This window comes from Rhinopithecus roxellana, chromosome 4 (assembly GCF_007565055.1).
Source record: "Rhinopithecus roxellana isolate Shanxi Qingling chromosome 4, ASM756505v1, whole genome shotgun sequence".
Lineage (NCBI taxonomy): Eukaryota > Metazoa > Chordata > Mammalia > Primates > Cercopithecidae > Rhinopithecus > Rhinopithecus roxellana.
In genome coordinates, this window is record NC_044552.1 from 73228556 (window position 1) to 73252036 (window position 23481).

Here is a 23481-nt window from a genome sequence, read left to right on the forward strand (position 1 = left end):
GGATTCCTCTGCCTACTGCAATGCCCATGGCAGATGGAGAGGGGAGATGTTCCAGGGCAGGCAAGGCAGGGAGGGAGAAGCCCAGTAAGGGGAGTGTGCCCACAGGAAGGGGTACTCACAGGGAAAGAATTGGTCAGTCCCCTGTTTCTCCCCTTTCCCCAAGGTCTGCATCATAAGCAGAGGCAGCTGATTATGATCAAGAGAACAAAAAGGAGGGAACAGCCTAAAATCCCATGGTACCCAGAAACACAGGCTATGACTCCCGGATAAGGCACTAAATGGCTCTGCTTGCTGCGCTGTTAGCCTATAAAAGGGGATAATATCTTTTTAATCTACTACAGAATTGTCTGAAGAACAAACAAAAGAGTGTAAACTGTTATATAATGAAAGGAGGTATTATCTTCAGAATATCAAACACAGAATTTTATTCTAGGACATGGGTTTCTCCCTCCCCTGAAGTAACCCCTTCAATCCTTGGCATATACACTCATGCCCTCTGCAATAAACAAAGTCATATTACTCAGTCACTAACTTCAGATAGATAATTCATTCTTCAGACAACGTTTGTAAAGGCCCACTTCAACGACCGCAGAGTCTGGCTACAGAGTTCTGACAGCCATGATGAATAAGTACTGTGTGTTTGTGTGTCAGAGTGAGGAGGGAGTGGCTGTGCTCTGATGACTAAATTGGCTTCTAGTCAATGACGCATATTCAAAAGAGTGCAAGTTACAGGAGCTGCTTTGGCAGTCAGAAAATGCTGTGCATTTTATATTTTATATATTATAGAGTAGTTTTTATTAATTGAAACGAAAAGCTGACAATATCTAATTCAATGGATTCTGTAAATGAAATGCCCTCATTTAAAAATAACTGAAGGTCAGTGCTCATTTTATATTATACAATTTACATTTTAAACACACATTTACAAATTTGTATAAGTGGAACTGTATTCATATGCAATAACCAAGTCTTCTAAATCCATGTATTAAGCTGAGGAGGTGTTTGCAATGTTCTCATCAGGCTCATGGGGATTTCTGAGTGAAGGATTCTTTTGAGAATCTGCTATCCTCTCAAAAGGACACACATACACACGAAAATATGCACACGATTTCAGAGAATGCCTTATGGGTATCCCCTCCTTTCAACTAGATTTTCCTAATAAAGGCCTATAACATTGTGAATTAGCACCTTATTATTACTGTTTTCTTTTTCCTCCTCAGTCACCACTCCCACCAGCATCGAGGACCTAAAGTGATGCAAGTTCCTCATTTGTTAACAGCTCCGATTTATTTTGCGAGAAGGGACTTTGATCTTGAGGATTTAGAAATGCAGGAATGTACTGGTACTTTGGTTTGTAGTTTACATATAAGCAGTGCAGATACCTGCATGCATCATAAATTTTTATCATTGAGGGGCACAGTCTCAGGCATTTAGCACTTTAACCCCATATATAAATCAAAGTTTCACAATTTGACCGCCTCAATGCTGAAACTGCATTTTAAGTGGAATTCATTTTCTTCTGTATTGTTGACTATTTTCATTTCTTAGAAGTTATACTAGGCTGGGCGCAATGGCTCATGCCTGTAATCTCAGCACTTTGGGAGGCTGAGGCGGGCGGACTGCCTGAGCTCAGGAGTTTGAGGCTAGCTTGTGCAATACAGTGAAACCCTGTCTCTACTAAAATACAAAACATTAGCTGGGCATAGCGGCATGCATCTGTAATCCCAGCTACTCGGGAGCAGAGATCATACCACTGCACTCCAGCCCGGGTGACAGAGCGAGACTCTGTCTCCTAATTAAAAAAAAAGTTATAGTAGTTAGAAATTACTGTAATTATAAATATGCATTTTTCTTTAATCTCTACATGAAAATGTCTCACCTTGAATAAATGAAGAAATCTTCTTCTGAGAGGCCGTCCGAGAGGTTAATTCCATATAGCTCCTTCATGGGTTGGACCACATTCTGGGGTTTAAAAAAAAAAAAAAGAAGAACCAGGAAGAATTTTTAGACATCTAGCATATCAACAATTTCCAAAAGAAAATGAAACTGTGAATTTTTCCACAAAAGCAATCACAATGTTTCTTTAACCTGTTCATTAAACTTCTTAGTTAATGGTTTTTAAAAAATTTGATTTCCATTTCTGCTAAAAATAGTTCTAGGATTTAAAAAAGCTGTTAAATAATTACTAGCTGTTTTTGTATAATGCAGGAGTTGGCAACCTAATCCTGTAAAAGGCCAGATAGCAAATATTTTAAACTTTTTTGCGTTATGCTGTCTCTGTTGCAAATACTCAGTTCTGCTGTTATAGTGCAAAAGTAGTCACATACAATAAGTAAACAAACAGGCATGGCTGGATTCCAGTGTAATTTTATTTACCAAAAAAGGCATCAGGCTGGATTTGGCCAATACATTATAGTTTGCCAACTCCTGGAATATGGATTCAGCTCTTGTATTAACACGTTTTTATCTGCCTTATCTATTTCTAAATTAGTTTTGGATATTTCTAGAAATCAAATTTCTCCAAAGCTAGAGTTGGTCCTTTGTTGCTTATTTCTATTTGTTTCCCCCAATCTATCAGTAATATTGAATTGAACAGGATGAATTTCCCATTGGGGCCATTCAAAGATTGTGAAGGTATGTCTAAATCCTGTGATCCAGCAATGTGCCCAGTAAGAGAATAAATGGACCTCAAGTGTATGGGCTGATCAAAGAGGGCCAGTATTCACTTGAAAATTCTGAAAGGATAAGAAATTCACCATTACACATGCAAGCAAAAATACCAATTTTATTTTGAAATGAAATAAAATCATGCCTATGCTAAATGTATTCATCTTATGCAGTGCCTCAAACACAACAGTGAGATAATGTGACATTTTCTTGCTCTCAGCCGTTTAACTGAAAGCGGAGTTGTAAAGATCATTTTCCAGGGCCTCAGGCTGGATCCCACAAGCTTCCCTCCCCCGCACCTCGGTCACTTTGGCACTGTCTCCTGCGTCGGTCATCTTCACGGGAGTGGAGCGCTGAGACACAGAGCCCTCCTCTTCCCGATCAGTCCCAGAGTCATCCTCAGAGCTGCTGGACACAGCCTCCTCGCTGGGGGGTGGCGGGGCGCTGGCTGCCGTTTTCCGCTGTAATACAGCTTCTTCTCTATTGCTTTTGTTTCTTTTGAAAGAATAATATGGATGTGAAGCATCTTTAAACTAACCCTCAACACCTACTGTCTATCACTCTGTCCCAAAGACTTAGGCCTAGTGAAGCATAAGAAAATGACTGCGACACTAGTTTCTGGATTCAGGTTGTGCAACAGGGAAAAGGTTCATATTTCTCCATGTCCATGTACTGACCTTATATGAATATAAGCCCTGTTATAAAATCAAAAGATAAATGAAAATTACTTGTAGAGTGTGAAAAAAATCTTCTCACCACTTGGTTACCTTGCCTTCCTTTGGTAACTGATATCATTATTCTCAAAACTTATGGTACAATTATAGAAGACTGTGTGTTTGGGATATTATTAAAATTAGCTATAACTCATAAAAGCTCCAAGAAAAAGTGGGTAGCCAAATCCATGTATATTTCCCTCCCTCCTATAATTTTTTATCAATCATAGTGTATCCAAATAATGAACAACTGATGGACATAAATAACATTTTAAATTTTATTGTGTTATTAGTAAACAAGTGTATTTGCTGAACATTCCCTTTAATAGTAGGGAATAGAAGGGGGAAAACCCTACACTTATAAAAGTATTTGCTTTCATTTTAGTGCCAAATTTGAAGAGTAGTAAGAATTCTGTTTTTTAAATTCAGAAGACAATTTATAGTAATACTTTTTGCTTTATGAAAAATGTTTAATATTTCACTCTTTAAAAAATTCTCTATAAGGAGCTAAAAATGCCATAATATTTTGAAATGTTCTAGGAAAGGAAAATGCAGTTTTATGTGACCATGGGTTAGATACTGCAGAAAACAAGCAGACTCTGACCTTTTGCAAGTAAAAATTCAAGTTGGTAACGTTTCTGTGCTACACACTAACACAGCTGGTCGTTTACTCATTTGTCCCGGGAATTCCCTGAATTCCAAACTCCTGAAGACCTTCCTTCTTTCAAATTCCTCATAGTATCTGATCAGGACTTAACATGAGCTATTTAAAGGCTACATATAAAAGTCACAGAAATAGTGTCTCTGGAAAATATCAATATATGTCCCAATGGATAAATCACACATAGCTAGAATACAATTAAGATCCCATACAATTAGGATTCTGCATCTGCAGCCTGAATGGGGTATGTGGCCAGTGTCTAGAAGAAATCTGTCACTGAGACTAGGCAGGTCAGTGAAGGGGAAAGAGGCTCTCATGCCAGGAAACAACACATTTCACTCCAGTCTCTTAAGCATGAAGATGCAAGCACAGTATGTCTTCTTTACTGGACTGAATAAAATAATCGTCTCCCCCAAAATAATGTTATAGTAATACACAGAAAAATCTATTAAGTTCTGTATCAGGGTATATTTGCTTTTATGTTACTGTGGATGCCAACAAAATAAATACAATAAATATAAAGTTTTACTTAACTATTTCATGTTGGGAAACAGAGAATGCTGAGTTATTTATAAGACATATTATCTGTCACCTGCCTTTATGCCATCTGTTATATTCCCAATTTAAACAATAAAATGCACTGATCACTGAAACTCCCATAAATTCCTTCAGTATTGAGCACCTTAGCGATCCCAGTGCTATTAATAAACTATATATGACCTGAAGTTATTAGTTTTTGGTGGAAATCATACTGCAAGTACTTTTCTTTTACACAAATCTTTAAAGTTTCATTCTATACACAAATCTTACCCCAATACTGATTTTCCAGTTTCATCTGGTTTACGCACAGTAAATGGACTTGGATCAATTCCAACAGTCTTAGGCATAAAGTCACTAAAGAAAGGTGAAAACACAATTACATATGAATTACTGTCCATCCAGATGATATTGGCTTCCATCTCAGTTCACATTCTTATAATATGCCTTCTTAATTCTAGGAGTTACATATTATATATTCTGAGCCAACCGCTCAGGGACATAAAACCATGAACTAACTGCACTAGGTAATTTCAATGTTATCAGTCTTAATTGTGAATTCTCTATGATCACAAGGCCCCGTAGTTTTGAATTTAAATATCATCTACCATAACAGTGTTGACATCTGAACTTCTGCTAAGATGTATACTATCTGGTCAATCTGGTTATGTATCATGATTAGTTCTCAGGTAAAATTTAAATTCCTAAAGGCCAATGACAAAACACTAAGCTGTTCAGATAACATTTTTAAGCTATACCACCTAAGGAGGTAGACATAATGATCAAAAACACAGTGGTATGAATTGAAATATCAACATCTACCTCATTAGGCTGAAGTTAATTCATTAAAACACTGCCAGAACACTTTAAATAGAAACTCTTTTAATTTACCACTTACTGAGGTAAGCTAAAGCTTCCACATTATGCAAGGGCCACCTCACCATTACTGCCGAAGCCAGACCAGATTCCACAGTAGATGCCAAAAAGGCAACAGTTCCAGGATTTATGCTAGATGAGACTCCTGGCTTCTGGCAAGGACACTGCTCCAAGTGTGTGGCTGAATATCACATTATTTGAAGGAAAAGAAAGCAATCTTGAACCTGGCCTAAAATAGCTATTGTAACATTTTGAACACGTTTCAAAGATGTAACTGGCTTAATTTCTTTTTGAACATACACAATTGATCCTTTTCATTTGCAGATTCCATGTTTGTGAGATTGCTTACTCACTAACATGTATTTGTAACCCCCAAATCAGTCCTCATGGTACTTTCACAGTCACTGCAGACATGTGCATGTACAGAATGGTGAAAACTTTGAATCCCCCAATGCTTATGTTCTCAGCTGAGGCTGAACAAGGGGTACTCTGCTTCTTTATTTCTGCTCTCGTATCATAAATAAATGTCTTTTTCACAGTCTATTTAATACCATGTTTTTCACATGTTTGGTGCCTTTTTTGGTGATCTTGCTATTTAAGATGGTCCCCACATATAGTGCTGAAGCTGTTTAGTGGTTCTAAGCACAAGAAAGCTTTGATGCACCTGACAGAGAAAACATGTGTGTTGTTGAATAAGCTTCATTCAGGCATGAGCTATAGTGCTGTTGGCCGTGCTATGTTAATAATCAACAATATACAGATGCTCCCCAATTTTGAATGGGGGTTACATCCTGACAAACCCATAGTAACTTGAATATGTATTTAGTACACCTAACCTACTGTATGTAATAGCTTTGTGTAGCCTACCTTAAAAGTGCTCAGAACATTTACATTAGCTTATGGTTGTGCAAAGTCATCTAACACAAAGCCTGTTTTATAGTAAAGTTATTATAAAGAATTTTGAATCAAAATTCAAAATTTGAAGTACAGTTTCTACCTAATGCATGTGACTTTTGCACCATCATAAAGCTGAAAAATTGTAAGTTGAATCATTGTAAGGCAGGGACTGATTGCATATTAACTACGTTTCTATCTTTAAACAAAAACACACACAAAACTAGGTTATGCATTGATTGGCTGACAAATATGATGTGACCAGAGGCTCTTAGGAACCTAATCCTGTATTTCCCTTAGAAGCAATGGTTCAGTATTTACTAATTCAGTGTTTGCAGTGACTTTATAGAAAGAAGCTACCACAAACACAATTAACTACAGTAAGTCCTCACTTAATGTCATTGATAGGTTCATGGAAACTGTGACTTCAAGTGAAACAATGTACAGCAGGTCCTTAAATAATGTCGTTTTTTTTCAACATCATTTCATTTAAAGTCAGTTTCCAAGAAGTTATCAAAGATGTGAAGTGAGGGTTTATATGTATATAAACACATATACATAATGTCACTTATCTTTTGCTGAGTTGAAAACTCCTAGAAATGACAAAGGTCTTATGGTCAAAACCGCTAAACCCTAACACGTTTAATCGAAAAATCAAGCAAGTAAGAATTTCAAACTGTTCCTCACTACCTGAAACTGAAGCAAAATGTAGAGTGATTTCTAGGAAACAAAACCACAGAATACGTTTCCACATGCACCACATAAAGTATAAGCATATAAATACCACATCTGAAGAAAACGTAAAATATAAAAAATTAAATTTTAGTATAAAATATAATAAGTAATTTTCTTTGCTCAATTTTCTTATTCTGGTCCCAGCATTTTTCCTAAAGGGTTACATCAAATTCTAAAAGAGATACAGAAAATGAAATGTGTCTGAAGGTGAGAGACTAGTATGGAGAGAGAATGGAAACCATCCCATATAAGTTACGGAAGAAAAAATGAAGGATATTTACCCTGAAAAAAAAATGAATATGGCTTCCTCAAATATCTTGAGGCAAAAGAGGAACTAGATTTGTCCTGTGACTAATAAAAACAGTAATAACAATAGCTACTATTTATTAATCACCTGCCTGTACCAGGCACTACAAAGGTGAATGTGTGTGCAGGACAAAGGGAGACAGAGGAAGACAGATTAAGAAAATAATGCTCAGGTAAGTTGGATAATTTTCCCAAGGTCTCACAGGAAGTGGCTGCACCAAGATTCACATCCTAGCCTTTCTAGTACCAAAGATGATGCTTTTCCCACTAATTTACGTCAACTCTCAATTTCTGTGTTCAATGAAAAAACTGAGTTTATTCCAAATGGCAAACTAGGACCAATAGGAGGCAGATTTCAACCTATCAAAGGGGAGAAATCAACTCCAACTGTCCATAGAAAAATAGAAGGGGATGCCTCTTGAAGTACTGGGCTCCCCATCACAGGAGGTATTCAAACAAAGGCTGACTACCCACCTGACAGAAGGCCTACAGAATGGATTTCTGGTAAAGACACACATATATATACAAACTAGGAAAATTACAGTTCTCAAATACTTATGGTATCAGAGCACAACATACCGTGCTGAGCTTGTCATAGCCAAGCAAAAGGTATCATCAAAGCTGCTCAACTCATATGGCCGAAAGAACTCATTGTGGATATCAATCTCTTCTTCATATTTGTGGAATTTCTTCACTATCAACTTCTTTAGGTTCACAGCACAGATAACTAAGAGAGATAGTGCATGTTACTCTAAAAGTCTGAGATTACATCAAGTAAACATTTCCATAATATCAACTGTGTTCACAGACAGCACTGTGGTTAAGTTCTGTGGGGGACACAGCCTTGACCAAGGGTAAGCTCCTGCCTCCAACACTTACACAGTTAGAAAGAAGATGAGATAGACACAGAAAATACAATGCAAAGCTGAGTTCAACAAGCTCTAAGGAGCCAGGAGGGCCTCAGGAAGTCCAGTTGGAGCAGGGAGTTATTTAGAGGAGGCTCTTTAAACTCCTTTTTGCTCTTAAATAAATGCCCTTTATATTTTAGCTAAAAATTGTACAGCTTTTCCCTAAGTTTCCCTTTATATTTCAAATTCTGTTAATAGCCAGTGTTAGATAGTTAAAACCCTTTCCATTCTCCCAGAACAACTAAACCTTCTTAGCAATATGAGTAATGATTTTGCCCAGAATTTCAAGTTACAAATACCTTCCAAAATGAATTTATAACTTAATAAAAACCAAAAATACTTTGTAATCTTACTTTATGGCCTTCCCCACCCAAAGTTGGGATGCTGAACCATGACTAGATGGAGTTCTCAACTGGAGCGTTCCAGATTCGCAGGAGATCTTGCTAGGAACCCTTTACCAAATGGAAAATGAGCTTGCTCAAGGTCAGGGGAGTTAGTAACAGGGCCAGAATTAAGCTTTATTTAAAATTGGGCAATTATTTAAATTTGGCAACAACATTCTAATGTATTATACACTTGAGGGTATTCCTTTAATATAGAAAGTTTCCTGCCCCTCTGACAAATTAATGAAATTTAATTTAAATGTGACTAAAATGTACTTTTATACACGCATCTGTACCTTTTTTCACTGCTTAGCACAGGAAAAAAGTTTTAAGTTCTCTTTGCGAATGGGTCCTCACTTCCTCCGCATTCCCCCAAAATATGCAGAAATATAAGCTGTACTAGTTTAAAGTTATGAGCTGATATATTTTATTGACTAAATATGAGAGACATACATAATAGTAAGACACAATACAAGGTATTGGCCTACATAGATAAAAAGAAGTATAATATAATTCCTGCCCTTTAAGAAGCTAAGAGGTGTTATAATATCCTATCTATTAAAGCAGCAACATAATACTGAATAGCCATTCACTTGTTTCTAATAAAATACTATGTGCAAAGGATTTAGTGCTTCAAGTTCATTAAGGTATAATTCCAAAATATGTTACTGTAAAAACTAAAACACAAACAGTTACCTACCTTCATCATAGGGTAATGGTAAATGTTTTATCACCTCTGGTGTCCACCAGTAAGTATAACTATAAAATAAAAATTAAAAAAAAAGATGAACCAAATGTAAATGTTGGTTTTCTACAATTTACTGGAAAAAAAGAATTTATATGGTCTATAGTAACATGTTTCTTCCTACTTCAAAGTTCATTTTTATCTTTTTAAAACTTGTTTGCAAAGCTTTTGACACAGTAGGTCTTCAACACGGTAATTCCCTTCCCAATTGCTTTCTTCCTTCAACTATGTCGCAGATCTACAAAAATGCCATGAATCCACCTGATAGTCAAGATGCTCTGATGTTACTTTTAGCTAAAAAGGATTAGAATGTAATAAGCTGACTCTATGAACTGCTGTTAACTTCTCCCAGGGACTGTGCCTACAGTGACTTACTCTGCCACAGGTGAGAAGTGGGACCTTAACCCAAGTCCTACAACCAGGATTCCCTCGCGTGCAGTTATCTGATAGAATCTACTCTGCTGTATATGTATACATCTGTGTGTATAGTTAAAACAGTTTAGCAAAATCATTAAGGAATGAATTGGACAGTCCTAACGAACAAGTTCCCTTAGAAAGCAGTATAGACCCTGTTATTCTTTAACTATAAATATGTGCTACTTGATTACAGAAGCTAGTCAGAGTAAGAGTAAAGAATGTCAACTGTCTGGGTTTCTGCTAGAAGGCTCGTCTGCTATAAGCAAAGAATCTGAAAGAATCCTAAGTGGCCTTCTCTCTGAACACCTAATTTAATTCTCAATCAAATTCTAATGAAATGAATATTTAGAGGAAAAGTGATATTATGTCAAAGCTCATGAGAGCTAGGAAGGAGAAGAATGTAAAACAGTATATCAAGAATTTTTAAAAATCAGATTTCTAAAGATTAAAAAAAGAGACTATAGCCAAAAATTGCTAAAAAGAGAATTTAATATAAACGAAAGGCTTTCTAAAAATATAAAGCTGAAATTACAATCTTGAATAATCCTGATTATGAAGCAATGGGAAAGTATCCAAATGAAATTGGCAACATAGGGAACTCTCCTAGAGATGGCAAGCAGAATACACAACCAGTAATGATGAAAGAAGGAATATGAAGCCTAATGAATTGTGTGGGGCCAATCACTGTTCTGACAGGAAAGGTTCTTAAAGTTTTGTTTTAGACTGAAGTTACGCTTTACAGCAGTGCTACTCAAAATTCAATGTGCATGTCAATCATTTTGGGATCTTGTTAAAAGGCAGATGATTCAGTAGGTGGGGCCTGAGATTCCACATCTATGACAAACTCCTGAGCAAAACCAAAGGGGCAGACCCTCCAACCCCTTTTCAATAACAAGGTTTTGAATATAAAAAGAACAGAGCAAGGATAAGGCCGCTGCTTGTGAAGAATTCACTCAGTCATTCCACATTTATTAAGCACCTGCTATGTGTCAGACACTGCTCTATGTGTTGAAAGTGCCAAGCTGAAAATAATGACAGAGAAAGCAGAGCTACTTAATTCCAGTACTGTTTCTATCCTCCCTAGCCACAACAAGTTTCGCACCTGAAAGAAAAAACACAAGATAAGACGGAACTCTGTACAACCCAGAAAACAGAAGCATCTCTACAAGCAGGCCAGTGTCCTGGTGTAGCTGAGATCAATAATCTTTAAGGAACAGTGAAACATGGAGCTGATACTGGAAATGGGCAAATGCAGTGTTTAATTTTTACATTTACCAGAATTTATTTATTTATTTTTTTCAACTTTAAGTTCTGGGGTACATGTGCAGAATGTGCAGGTTTGTTACATAGGTAAACGTGTGCCATGGTGGTTTGCTGCACAGATCATCCCATCACCTAGGTATTAAGCCCAGTATCCATTAGCTATTCATACTGATGCTCTCCCTCCCACCTTCACCACCACAGGCTCGGGTGTGTGTTGTTCTCTCCCACCATGTGTCCATGTGTTCTCATGTGTTCTCATCATTCAGCTCCCACTTCTAAGTGAGAACATGCAGTGTTTGGTTTTCTGTTCCTGCATTAGTTTGCTGAGGATAACAGGAGTCTTGATGCTCATCAGTGAGAGGGTGACAGATTCCAAAAACCAGACATCAACAAGTGATGTAAGTGATGTTGATCTCAGCAACGTAACAGAATCAAATATGAGACAGAGACGTGTTGTTAGTGACCTAAAAAGATGGCCAATGCATTCTCTGAATTCACATATATTCACAAAAACAAGCCACACCAAGCTAATATCATTTCCTTTCCTGATAGGAAAATCAGACTGTCAGATCAGGGGAATGAAAAAGACACAGACTAATTGTTTAAGAGGGGTGTATGCATGTGTGTATGCATGCATCTGAGTAAATCTAATTCTGTGATGATCTAACCCTGGCAGGGGAGGAAAGTAGAGAAGTTATCAGTACATGAGGAATTCCCTAAAGAATGTTGCTTCCAATCAGCTTGCTTAGGAAGAAGAAGTAGACATTACAAAAAATGTGTTCTAACTCAGAATTCTTGTGGTGAGCAAGAATGAAAAGATAATCATGCATTCATGATTTAAGACCAGGCCATAAACTTTTAAAAAATATTACTAAATTGTATTTCCCTTAGCAATACGTAGCAATTTAACAACACTTTTAAAAGATTCCAAGTCTTTTGGGTGAGTCTCAGAAGCAAAGAAATATCTGCCTTGGGGAAGATAAGCTAAAATGGATGGAGGATCAGAGCATCTAAGACGACTAAGCCCAAGATAGGGGAATCTTTACCACCTCTACTACCAGGTACATTTATCCAGAGGAAGAACAATGCACTGGATCAGAAACCTGCTTTGGGACCAGGGATCAGAAAACAGGAGATTCCAAGTGAGTGTCGCTTCCTTCTTTGCATACAAAAAAGCCAGTAAGTCAGATTCTCTTTCCTTTTCCAGTTCCTAGTATTAAGAGTTCTCGGTTCCATAGGAAGGTTAGGGAAAATTTTTAAAGACTGTCTTTAATTTCCCTAGCTAACTTGGGAGCCCTCTGAAACATTCATGAATGTCAGCAAAGCAATCAATATTTGTGAACAAGACAGAGAAATATGGGCAGGGCAAGAGTATAGTTAAGCGAACCTACAGCTGTTTAAATGATTACAACCAAAGGGACTAAACAATGTTATGTGGAAGGAGTTGTCTGTGGGTAGAAATCAATGGGTTCTGCCCTTTACCCTACTATAGACATTTTTCATCAAGTACTTGCATTAGGATCAAGATGATCAGCTGATTAAATCTGAAGAAACTATAAAGCTAGAAGTATTCATTAAAGGATACACATTTTAATTTTTTTTGGAAGGAGGCAAAGCATATATGAACATGACAAGAATGGTACCAATGTGGCAGAGCAGCAACAGCATATGTTAAAAAAGACTCAGGAGTTCTAACAGACAGGAAGCTCAGAGAGTGCACAGTGTGAAGGCAACGCTGAGGATGGCTGGTGTGACCTTATGCTTATCAATGAAAACACAGCATCTAGGACAAGGGGAGTGATGGTCCCAGAGGTCTCACAACAGCTAGCATAAATCAGACCAAACGCTGACCATTATTGGACCCAGATCTGGGGGCCACAGTTTAAGAAGAACATTGACCTTAACTGGAATATACACAGAGGAGAGTGATGTTCTGAATGCTGGAGGGACTTGAAACCACAACATACAAGGAACAGCTGAAGAAACCAGAGCTATTTAACCAGTAGAAGAAGAGATTTTGAAAGTATATGAACTCATCTTCAAATATTTAAAAGATTATCAAGTGGATGAGGAAATCTTGTTTTTAAGGTCTTTAGGATTAATAGGGAAGATTACAGAGGAGCAGATCTCAGCACGACGTGAGGAAGAATTGTGTAAGCGAACTGTTCCAAAACAACTGCCTCTTCAACAATTGACAAACAAGAGCTTGTCAAGCACAGGCCAGATTACTTCTCCCTAGGGAAACAGAAAGGGAACTCACATATCAGACAGGGGGCAAGCCAATAAATCTCCCAACTCTAGGAGTCAATGAAATAATTAACGCTTAATACCTAAAAGCATCTTGGTGACATTCTAAACACCAGGTCATTAGACGGAATCTTAGATGATTGTATGCCATATTAATCAAATTCAGAACAAAGCTTCAATTAGCGGTTTTAGGCAGATCAATAAATGTGAGATTTTGTGTCATTGAAGTACTTATCTCAAGAGGACCGTGTTCCAATGAACTCTAGGTAGAGTTAGGTTTATTCCCTCTTCTCTTATTGTGCAAGAAAAATATTATTTCACGGCATAGATATGCCATGCCATTATCTATACCATTCCCATATTATTGGTAAACACGATATAAAATACAACATGCCACAAATTTCAAAACACCCATGAATAAATAATAAAGTCTTAATTAATATTACATTAATAAGTCACATTATCTAAGTTTCCAGACTTTATGAGCATCCTGTATGATCTTTAATAGATGTTAAAAACTAGGGAATGTTATCTCCTTAAAGAATAGTAACAGGTCAGGTGCAGTGGCTCCCACCTGTAATCCCAGCAATTTGGGAGCCAAAATGGGCAGACTGCTTGAGCCCAGGAGTTGGAGGCCAGCCTGGGCAACATGGCAAAACCCAGTCTCTACCAAAAATACAAAAATCAGTTGGGTGTGGTGGTGTCCACCTGTGGTCCTAGCTACTTGGAAGGCTAAGGGGAGAAGATGGCGTGAGCCCTGGGAGGCAGAGGCTGCAGCGAGCCGAGATCAAGATCCCGCCACTGCACTCCAGCCTGGGTGACAGAGCCAGACTCTGACTCAAAAACAAACAAAAGACGGTAACAATACTAACACCTATCGTATTTGCTAGGTGCTAACCATTTATATGATCTCATCTGATTCTCTGAGAAAGCTGTAAGTTAGGTACTATTATTGTCTCTATTTTAATGATGTGGAAACAGAATGAGACCAGTTAAGTGACTTGCCCAAGGTCACCCAGGTATTAACTGAAGGCAGGCTTTCCAGAGTCTGGCTACTTCAGTACTGGGTTTATTCTGTGTCAGACCTAGTAGTATTAAGTACTTTCCATATATTTTTCCATTTAAGCCTCAATGACCCTGCGAGGTATGTATAGTCATCTCCATTTTACAGGTGAGAAAATGAGGTTGAGAGGTTAATGGGTCACAGGCCACACACTTGCAGAAATTCCAACTCAGCTCTACCTGAGCCTGACCTCCATGTTCTTGTCCTGTTACTGCCTCTGGGTAAACTGTTCATTCCTTTTGAGAATTGTAATGCTGCTTTAACTGTCAGCAAAATAACCTGTACAGGTGGGTGACACTAGAAAGTTTTTTTAAAAACTGTTTATGCGCAGTACCAATATCCTCTTCCCCTGACACCAAAAAACAGTTTTCAGAATTTTGACATTCTAGAGGAAAAAACAAACAAACAAACAAACAGAAAAAGGAGATCTAAATCAACTTAGTAAGCCATATTATCTACTTTGATAACAATTTAATTTTCAGTGGTAGGCTTAGAGCTGATTCTCACTGAATCATCTAACTGAATAATCTTAGCCAAGACATTATCTCTGCACCTCAATTTCCTTTTTTAGAAAATGGGGATGTAACACCAGCTTCCTTTTATTCCAACACATAAACTCCAAAACCACCTGCCTTCGTTATGTAACTCAAGGTGAGCAAGGGGTTTAAATTATGCTTTTAATACACAGCTAATTTCTGCAGTGGAAAACTGAGTTATGGCTGTTCCCAAGCTGTATCTAAATATCTTCAATACTTACAGGTAATACAACAATTCAGAAAATCAACCATATTTACCTATAGTTAACTGTCATCAGTAAATACAAATATAGGCATTTATACCCATCTCTCAACAAATAAACAGTTCCAAATTTTTTGTCAGCAAAAATTCATGTAAATAATATTTTATTAATAATAAATTTAATGTAAAAATTAGCAGTGCTCCATTTATAGGGAGAGTAAGTTCAAGTATTAAGTTGGTTATTCCAATAATATGCATTGATAAGTATAAATTTGAGAAACATATAAACTCTGAGACCTTCCTAATATTTTAAATATTCCTGAAGCAACACAGAACTTAATAACAACTGCAAGAGCTGTACTTGCAACTTTGTCCGTTGTTCACGGTCCCATACACACAATTAGCACAGACTGGCAATGACTCCTATAGTGTTTGGAAGGTATCTTTTTTTTTTGGAGACAGAGTTTTGCTCTTGTTGCTCAGGTCGGAGTGCAGTGGCATGATCTCGGCTCACTACAACCTCTGCCTCCTTGGCTGAAGTGATTCTCCTGCCTCAGCCTCCCGAGTAGCTGGGATTACAGGCAAGTACCACCATGCCCAGCTATTTTTTGTATTTTTTTTTTTTTAGTAGAGACGGAGTTTCACCATGTTGACCAGGCTGGTCTCAAACTCCTGACCTCAGGTAATCCTCCCGCCTTGGTCTTCCAAAATGCTGGGATTACAGGCGTGAGCCACCGCGCCTGGCCTGGTAGGTATCTTTGCACAAAATTAGGGCTCTATCAAATTGATGTTGTAAGAGAAAAGCATGATGGGAGAACTTGACATTAGAGGCCTTTGAGTGCAATGGACTAGGCTCTAACCTCATGTATGGTATGTAAAATATTTTATTTATGTGGCAAAATTGATTATATTATTATAGTACATGACTCCTCAGTTAAAAAACACTAAAGAGCCTCCTCATTAAATCCTTGCAATGACTCCGTGAGGTGTGTCCAGGCATTTACATTTTCAGATAAGGAAAATAAGGCTTAGAGAGTTTAAATTACTTGACCCAGGTCACAGAACTGCAGAGATTCCAACTCAACTCTACCTGATCCTGAGGCTCACACCACAGAGTGTCACACTAAACTGCTTCAGGGCTTCAGGTAAACTGTTTCTTCTGAGAATATTATTACCAATTTAACTGTACTCAAAATAACCTGTACTGGCAAGTGACTCAAGCATGTGAGTGGTGGGGACATGAAAGTGGTTATCTGATACTAGCTAGTAGCACTGCTCTAGCTTCCTGTCTTCCCAGTGTCACTGAGACTGGTTGTTTCCTGGAGGAGAGAATATTGGAATTACAAGGTACAAGCTGCTTAGCTGTCACACTTGAAAAATTTAAGACTGACTCTGCATCTTAGAGTCCTTGAGAGTTTCAAGTTTGTAGGAAACACTCAAAGATGATACTGTTGGTTTGCTTTAGTGGAGCTACAACTTCTGTTCAACAATGAAGGTCTGAAACCTCATATCTTAGAGAAAATGCAAAACAACAATTGCTCACCACATTTTCCCCAACCTACTTCAGGACATCAATAGTGCTGAACTCATGGCAAGCATGTGGCCAAACTGACTGCTTTATGCATAGGAGGATGGATACCCCATTCTCCATGATGTGCTTCCTTCCCATTGCATGCCTGTATCAAAACATCTCATGTACCCCATAAATATATACACCTACTTCATGCCCACAAAAAAATTTAAAAAATTTTTAAAATAGAATAAAACTGACACTTTAGCCTATGATTTCTCAAGATGAAAAGTATCTCATATTCCAAATAACACCAAATGGGAGTTTATATTACAGACTAGGAAGAAAAATACCTTCTTCTTGTTGGCAAAAGTCTCATGGTATTTTTGTGATGCAAATAAAAATCTGTTGGGAGTTCCCAGAGATGAGGTTTCCCTTCAGTGGGATGGAAAACTCCCAGGAAGAGATTAATGGAATCTTGTCTATCAGCATCTAAAAAGCAAAATATATATTTCAGAAAATCAATTACTGATGTATATAACTCGAGAATATTTTCTTAGGAGGATAGTGGTACAAAAGTAGTATTTATTTCAAATACATACAAATACAAGTACTTCATACACACACACATAAATTATCAAGATTTGGCGCAGAATTAAAATCTTGCTTCAAAATGTTTCCTCTTTGTTCCATACCTCTTATAAAATACACAGATGATAGCAAACATAAACTGCTTGTTGAATTTGGAGACACTTAAACATCTTTAAGAACTCAGAGAGTAAATACCTTAGATAGCAGTTTTATTTTTAAAATGAAAATATATCCTCACCATTTGTTATTCTACCTGAAGTAAATGTATCTTCACTTTATTGCAAAGGCAAGCAGAGACTTCAGAGACAAATAAAATGACCCAATTTCTATCCATATCCTGTTGTACAACCTTGAACAAGTCAGTTGCATTGTCTCCACTTTTAATCCTTGAAAATATACTCTCCCTTTCTTTAACAGAGACAATGTTTACAACATATTTTGTCCCTGTCAGCTGTGAGCCTGGCCCACTCTCTTTTGTGGTTGAAAATGAAGGCAGAGAAGGCACATGATAACAGCCTCATTGTAACTATTCAAGCATTCCAAAATTATCTTTTAAACTATACTATGAACTAACAAAACGGACTATGTGTATGTTTTACTTCCTCTTCCTTTTCCTAATTATCTTTTGGTAAAAATGATAATATGCACTGAAGTGGTCTCATGAACCACCCTTCCCACTCTACATTCTCCTCCCTAGTGTCCTTCATTCTTTCTCCTTATTTCCTTCTTCCCATTCTTGTCTCAAAGTCCTGTATATTCAAGTTTGTGGCAGACATCCACAATATAAATAATAACCTCTTTCCAAAAATGAGCATAGAACTAAAAAGATAGCGCAGTAGAAATGACTGCATTTGGAGCAAGGTAATATTATTATAAAATCAATTTTCTTCCAACAGTTATAGTGAACAAGATACACCTGAAATTAGCGACATTGTTCTCATTGGGTTATTTGATCATTACGGCAAAACTAAAAGACTGAAATACGAAATACGGTACATCAAACATGTATTTCACATATTAGACAGGAAGCATTCCATTAAAATAGCATTTACCTTTTGGGCTAAAAGTAATATATAAAAAGGGACATGTTTATATGCTGAGCACATTTGGGGACTTTCTTTGTACTTGTTGAGAGAAAACATCAAGCATTAAATAATGCATACATTACTGCCCCAATTTGTACCCTCTTTACATAACACAAAAGTAAACATGTTGCTCTTATGGCAATTACATTCTTTATGCTTCTTAAATAGCCTTAATAGCACTTAATAGTTCATTCCATGTAGTACCTCAAAATATCTTAATATAATCTAGAGAAGCTTTCCACTTTTCAGCCACGTTTTCTAGGAGTTTCTTTCATCCTTTAACAGCAGTTACCTTTAATTTTCAGCAAGTATGGTAAAATGTAAGATGTGAGAAACATAGCCAAAAAAAGAATATTCTTTCAAAGGATCATAAAGAAGACTTCTTAGAGGTACTGCTGCTGCAACTTAAAATACATGTATGATGTTTATCGTCACTTACTAAGCTTGAGATATAAGGCGAGCCCTAACGAGCCCGAGGATCTTCTCCTGGCTACTTCTGATTGCAAATAAAACAATTACCTCCAGGAAGATGGTGGTACTCTGGATATGAACAAGGGTTTAAAACTGGTAGGCTCTCTGTGGTTGTGGATAACAAGAGGGCAAAATGATTAGCCACTTTTATGTTTAATTGTGCTTTAAGGGAAAAAAGAATATGTGCCATTCAAATACGATTCAAACAGGTTAAACATTAGCCAATTTTACTACTCACTATATTTAAATAGATCAGGTTTAAAAAAACAATTCTTTTTAATTAGAGAAAGTCACTTTTGAACTGAAATAGCTCTTATTCTAATATTAAGTTTATGATATGGTGGCCTCTGAAATCAGCAATGAAAGGAAGTATTATTCAATAAACAGTACAATAGTATTGGGGTGGAGGGGGAAGGGACAAATGATGTCAGATCCCTACCTCACATCAGACATTGAAATAAATACCAACTAAATGTAGGAGAGACACAAATTAACCCCAAATAGAAAAACAGGTACACACATTTCAAAAGAAACAGAAACAGCCAATGGATATATAAAAACCCAACTTCGCTAGTTATCAAATAATGCAAATTAGAACAACATATCATTTTCTGCCTGTTAAGTTGCCAAATACATTTCAAAATAGGCACTCCCATACTCTGCCAAGGGGAACATTAACTGTTACATCCTTTCTGAAAGGCAATTTGGCAAATATGTATCTATATAATATATAAATAGATATTTCAAGCCCTAAAAATTATTTTTACCCTCTGACCTAATAAATTTGCTTCTGAACTTTTCATAAGATCAAAATACGAAAAAGGTGTATGTTCAAACATGTTTGTTTAGAACGACTCTAAAGGTACAAAGCAAATACCTAAATTATGATGCTTCTCAAAGATAGACTACCATAAGGCTACTAAAAATCATGTTATAGAAGAATAAGGTTATAAAGATTCGCTACATTATCTAAAGGAGCAAAAGCAGTTTATAAATTACAGGTATAGTAAAACCAGAAGGATCATGTTCTCCAAAATATACAAGTGGCTATCTCTGGAAGGTGGGGATCATATGATTTATTTGTGAGCCATTCTGTACTTTGTATAATTAACATATATTACTTTAGTGTTTGAAAAAAAATGGCCAGGCATGGAGGCTCATGCCTGTAATCCCAGCACTTTGGGAGGCTGAGGCAGGCAGATCACTTGAGATCACAAGATTGAGACCAGTCTGGGGAACACAGGGCGACTCCGTCTCTACAAAAATAACTAAAAAATGTGAGCTGGGCATGGTGGCACACGCCTATAGTCCCAGCTACTTGGAAGGCTGGAAAGAGGGAGGCTCACTTGAGCCCAGGAGGTAGGAACCAGCCTGGGCAACATAGGGAGACCCTGTCTCTACAAAAAAATATAAATAAATAAATAAATAAATAAATAAATATTAGATGGGTGTGGTCCCAGCTACTCAGGAGGCTGAGGCAGGAGAATGGCATGATCTCGGGAGGCGGAGCTTGCAGTGAGCCAAGATCGCACCACTGCACTCCAGCCTCGGGGACAGAGCGAGACCCCGTCTAAAAAAAAAAAAGAAAAAAAAAAGGAGTTTCTGTCTCAGAAATCTGGTCCCTAAGACCTTTGCTCCCTAGTATCATACCATGAATATTTTCTACTACATGGCAAAAAGGACTCTGCAGATGTAATTAAGGTTACTCATCATCAACTGCAAGATAGAAAAATTCTAACTCATCTGGATGAGTCCACTGTAATCACATTAATCCTTTAGAGGCTGAAGAGGAAGGCAGGAGGGGAAGGAAGAGATTTGAAGCACAAGATGTATTTGGTGCACTGTGGTACGCTTTAAAATAGAGCAGGCCACAAGCCAAGAAACGCAATAGCCTCTAGGAACTGAGAGTGACCCTCAGCCAACTGCCAGCAAGGACATGGGACATCGGTCCAATAGCTGCATGGAATTCTGCCAACAATGAGAATGAGCCAGGAAGCCTCCAGAAAAGAGCCCAGGTCAGCTGACATTTTGACTTCATTTTAATGTCATGTGACATCATTTTTACTTGAGACTTGTGAGACCCTAAGCAGAGAATACAGCTCAGTAATGCTGTGTCCGTAGGTTTCTGGTCCTCAGAAACTCTAAGATAATGGGTATTGTTTTAAATCACTGAGTTTGTAGTAATTTGTGATGGCAATGATAAAAACTAATTCAATGGCCGGGCATGATGGCTCACTCCTATAATCCCAACACTTTGGGAGGCCGAGGCGGGCAGATCAACTGAGGTCAAGAGTTCAAGACCAGCCTGACCGACATGGAGAAACCCTGTCTCTACTAAAAATACAAAATTAGCCGAGCGTGGTGGCACATGCTTGTAATCCCACCTACTCGGAAGGCTGAGGCAGGGGAGTCTCTTGAACCTGCGAAGCGGAGGTTGTGGTGAGCCGAGATCACGCCATTGCACTCCATCCTGGGCAACAAGAGCAAAATTCCGTCTCAAAAAAAAAAAAAACAAAAAACAAAAAACCAGAAAACAAAAAAATTAATTCAATATCCCAGAGGAGATGCTAGGTAGACATTTAGATAAATGAGTCTGGAGTTCATGAGAAGTTAAAGTTAGAGATAAAAATTTGAGTGTCAAATGCATGGTGGTCAAAAGCTGAATGTGATATCCCTAGGACAAAACTGGAAAAAGAGAAGGGTTTAGCAACAGGGCAAGGGAAGTCAATAAAAGACTGAGACTCTCTCCTATTGGGGGAGATCTCAATATCCCACTGAGAGATCTCACAGAGTGAAGTTCAAGAAAGAGGAAGTGGTCAACTGTGATGAAAGTTGTTGAAAGGTTGAGTAAGATGGAGTCAGAAGAGTAAACATTAGATTTGGCAATGTGGGGATTGTTGGTAACCTGGACAAGCACAGTTTCAGTGTCATGGCAGGGCAGTTGCCAAGTGAAGCATGTGGAGAGAAAAGGGTGGAGAAAAACCTTTCAAGAGGTTTTGCTCATGAGCCCTTTGAAGAGGTTTTGCTCATGAAAGCAGAAAAATAGGACTGTGGCTGGAGGGGGATGTGGGATTAGGAATAGCTGGAAAGGGTGGATGGAAAATGCTAAAGTATGCTTTTATGTTAATGGCAATTATGCACTACAGAGGGAGAAACTGATGATGTACAGCAATGAGCATATAGTTAGGGAACACAAGAAGGCATGGGAGTCAAACAAAAAGGCAAGGCTTGGCTTAAGATGGAGCAGGGCCACTACAAGCACTGTAATACAATATAGGGTAGAAACTACAGGTGCAGAAAACGACGGCCTCTGCATTTGATGGTAAGAATTAGAGGAATTTCTCTTCCAATAACTTAATTTTCTCACTGAAGCATGAAGCAAAGTCATCAGCTGAGACTGAGGTGTTGTAGGTTTAAGGAGGAGGACAAGTTATGAAATGGTCATTTTGGAGAGTGGAAGAATGAACTTACTATGGAAATGTCACAGGACAGTCAGTTGTCCTTTGGAGAACCGTAGTCTGTTTAAACTAAGAGTAATAAGTTACAAACTTTTCTCTTGCCATGTATAACTGCTTTGGTTGCAGGAGAGGTGAAGAGTTGGGCTTTAACAAGAGTTACCAAGGGTATTAAAACAAACGTTATTAAAACAAAACATTTTTCCAACTGTTTTATTTCTGCTATTGCCAAATACAGCTTATTCACTCACAATCTGCTGTTTGAAGGATGACCTCAGAAGGCTATCTCACTATTCTTGATAAATTAAAATGTTCTCAGCATGTTCCCTTTGATGTCCCTCTTTCAGCAGTGAGCAGAAAGGGGAAGAAACTGCTGGCGTCCTTTAGAATACTAACATAATGCCAGGTGAAGCCATCTCAGCACCATCTTCTGGGATCACTGTTTTCCACGCGTGGTAAGCTTTGAAGTCCTGACACTGTGACATAATTTGGACATTTGTCTCTGCTGAACTCTGGTGTTGAAATGTGATCACAATGTTGAAGATGGAGTCTGGTGGAAGGTGTTTGGGTTGGTGCACTCCTTGTGATAGTGAGTGAGTTCTCAAGAGATCTGGTTGTTTAAAAGTGTGTGGCATCTCCTTCCTCTCACCCCTTGCCATGGGAGACACCTGCTCCCCCTTCTTCTGCCAGGATTAAAAGTTCCCTGAGGCACCCCCGCAGGAGCCAAGAAGATAATGGCACCATGTTTCCTATACAGCCTGCAAAATCGTGGGCCAATTAAACCTCTCTTCTTTACAAAATTACTCAGTCTCAGGTATTTATAGTAACGCAAAAAAGGCCTAACACACCTTGGGAGCTTTTCTCTTTAGATCCCTGTTGAGAACATGATTCCCCTCCATGCATGCATATACACATTCACCACATTTAAATTATGCACACGCATGTGGGTGTATTTATTTATGTTAGGCCTATATATACACACACACACACACACATATATATATACAGCAGATCTATTATTAACTGCTGTAGGTTTCTTATCTTTTTTTTTATAATAGGATTTAAATTCAACCAGCTTCAGCAAGAAAATCCAGGCTTACAAAATGTGCATTTAAAAAAAAATAGAAAGAGCTTAGCAAGGCCCTTAAGGGAATTAAAAGCTCTCCCTAACATCTGAAGAGATACCTATGCTTTCCCTGTAAAGCATCCTCCAACT

General features: G+C 37.8%; 1 protein-coding gene across 1 annotated transcript in view; it reads right to left on the bottom strand.

Annotated features, from left to right (window-relative positions):
* FIG4 (FIG4 phosphoinositide 5-phosphatase) overlaps nt 1-23481 on the bottom strand; it is a 134522-nt gene that overhangs the window by 36608 nt on the left and 74433 nt on the right. The window contains exons 16-21 of the mRNA XM_010366034.2: nt 17017-17155; nt 9381-9439; nt 7969-8116; nt 4852-4935; nt 2967-3162; nt 1880-1962 (exon numbers count right to left, since the gene is read on the bottom strand). Of these exons, the coding sequence (XP_010364336.2) occupies nt 1880-1962; nt 2967-3162; nt 4852-4935; nt 7969-8116; nt 9381-9439; nt 17017-17155 (709 nt within the window). The remainder of the gene's footprint in view (nt 1-1879; nt 1963-2966; nt 3163-4851; nt 4936-7968; nt 8117-9380; nt 9440-17016; nt 17156-23481) is intronic.